This window comes from Engraulis encrasicolus, chromosome 18 (assembly GCF_034702125.1).
Source record: "Engraulis encrasicolus isolate BLACKSEA-1 chromosome 18, IST_EnEncr_1.0, whole genome shotgun sequence".
NCBI classification, from domain to species: domain Eukaryota; kingdom Metazoa; phylum Chordata; class Actinopteri; order Clupeiformes; family Engraulidae; genus Engraulis; species Engraulis encrasicolus.
In genome coordinates this window covers 27278951-27281450 of record NC_085874.1, presented here as the reverse complement: position 1 = coordinate 27281450, position 2500 = coordinate 27278951, and the positions used below count along the sequence as shown (strand labels likewise).

At 47.8% G+C, this 2500-nt stretch overlaps 1 protein-coding gene across 1 annotated transcript in view; it reads left to right on the top strand.

Annotated features, from left to right (window-relative positions):
• Nucleotides 1–2500, top strand: part of otofa (otoferlin a) — a 210617-nt gene that overhangs the window by 116681 nt on the left and 91436 nt on the right. Inside the window, exon 14 of the mRNA XM_063223364.1 lies at nucleotides 256–479. Coding sequence (XP_063079434.1) covers nucleotides 256–479 — 224 coding nt within the window. The remainder of the gene's footprint in view (nucleotides 1–255; nucleotides 480–2500) is intronic.

Sequence of the window (2500 nt, the reverse complement as noted above, 5' to 3'; positions counted from 1 at the left end):
TGTGTCACCACCCACATCCCTCTCCTCTAGTGTTGCCAGATTGGGCGGTTACCCGCCCAATTGGGCTACTTGGGATGGCTGTCTGCAAGTAAAAACGGGAAAAATTGGCCATTTTTCCTGCCGTTTTTCTACCCATAGAAATCAATGCAATTTGTTGAAATTGGGCGGAATTTAGAGCATTTTGGCGTTTTTTGACAAACTTTTGGGCGGGACTTGTTCAGACTCATCTGGCAACACTGTTCTCCTCCCCTACAGGCTTCCTGCCCACCATGGGCCCTGCGTGGGTGAACATGTACGGCTCCACGCGTAACTACACCCTGATGGACGAGCACCAGGACCTGAACGACGGGCTGGGCGAGGGCGTGTCCTTCAGAGCCCGTCTCCTGATTGGTGTTGCCGTGGAGATCCTGGACACCACCTCCCTGGACATCGTGAGCTCCACAGAGGTGCAGATGGAGCCCGTGTCTAACATCTCAGAGGTAAGGCCACCGCCCTCTCTTTGTTACCCACACCAGGAAGTGTGGTACAGTAGATGGCTCTTACTGTTCTAACGTATACTCACTCCAGCAGCTACCTGAGCAACAACCAGTGGGACATCCAACCTCGTCAATAATGCTAATCTGACTCCCAAGAAACCCAAACTACAGTGTCTCACCCCAAGTAGTCAATTTCTGACTACCTTTGCAATTTTTGATGTCTGAGGTATGCCTTTGGAGGGAAAATGTGACTTCCTCCTCAAAGGTGCCCCCTTGTGCCAGCGTAACGTCATTGAGGTTAGGTTTAGGGATAGGTTTAGGTTAAGGCCACATAGTCAACATGTGACGTGAAAGGTATACCCAAGACGTCAAAAATTGCAGTCTGGTCAAAGGTAGTCAGAAATTGACTACTTGGAGTGTGACTGTGTTGACCCAAATCAAGAGGTAGTACAGCTTACATTTGCCCCATTCAAGCTCGTGTGCTGCCGTATCCGTTTGATATCTATGCAATCGAGTGCCTTTCTAAACAAACAATCTATCTCTTGGCAAGCAATCATCAATACAACTGCCCTGCGTTGTAAACAGAGCTCATGTGGTCACATAGGGACCTACTGAAGAAGAATGCAACTTAAGACGGCTACATGTATGCTTGTTCTGGCTCACATTGCCCTCAAAGCTCAAAAGCCATAATGTATATGAATGTTTAATATGCTTCTTAATCTAAATGACATTCATAATTCATAGCATTCCGATTGGTTTCGACTGAGCCTCCTCATCAACCATGGACGCTAAGTTAACAGTTTACCACCATGTCACTCTCACCTGAAGTCATTCGAGTAGAAAGAGTGTCTTGTGTGAGGATACAGTTACGGTCTAAAAGAAACAACAGTCATGAGTGTTAGTGTCAGTTAGTGTGGCAGTTGTAGCTATTGACCTGTGTTTGACTGCTCTACTCAGGTCGCAGTCACGTAAGAGTAGATGATCTGTGATTGTGTGAGGGCATAGCGTGGCACAATGCCGAGGACACAGCCACTGGGGCTGGAGCACTGTGTGTGTGTGTGTGTGTGTGTGTGTGTGTGTGTGTGTGTGTGTGTGTGTGTGTGTGTGTGTGTGTGTGTGTGTGTGTGTGTGTGCGTATGTGTGTGAGAGGCCGTGTTTGGGTGTGTACATGCGTGCACCGTGCATACATACATGTTTGTGTGCGCACACCTGTGTGTGTGTGTGTGTGTGTGTGTGTGTGTGTGTGTGTGTGTGTGTGTGTGTGTGTGTGTGTGTGTGTGTGTGTGTGTGTGTGTGTGTGTGTGTGTGTGTGTGTGTTTCTGTCTGTGTCTGTCTGTGTGTTTGATTGTACATCTTTGTGTGCATGATGACTTCTGCTGTGAGAGGCATTTCCCATCTTCCCCCCTGGGTGTCTTAATAATTGACATAGCCGTGTGTCTGTGCCCGGGGCCAGGATTGTCCATCAGCCAGTGGGCAGTGTGTCAGGCTAATCTTTAACACTTCCTAGCTCCCCAGGCCACAAAAAAGCGTCCTGTGCTGTCAGCGTGTAAACGTCTACATCGATCGGGCCTGTGTGAGCAATGGTGACGGGTAGAGAATAGCTGTCGCCGTTAACACACAGCCTCCCAAAGAAGGGAAGAATTGAGGGGGGGAGAGGCAGGCACGACAGGGTATTGATCCGGGATGCCGTCAGACAGAGAGAAGCCGCTTTCAGGCCCAGCTGGATACATCAATCCTCACTTTTACTCATCTCTCCAGAAACACTGTGCACACATGGTCTTTCTGATAGGAAGATATGATATGGATAAACAGTAAATTGCACTTGAGCGCTTACTCTGTGCACACAGCCTGCGGCAAAAGCGGCAAAGGAAGCAGAAGTGACTTTGTACGGAAGAGCAATCGTGATAAGTGGCAAGAATAAATTTGGCTGTCAAAGGCATAAAAAGAATATTTTAACTTTGGTTAACAATTAGTAATGAGATATGCTATGTACAGATATGCACAGTTCGGAATGTTTACATTTC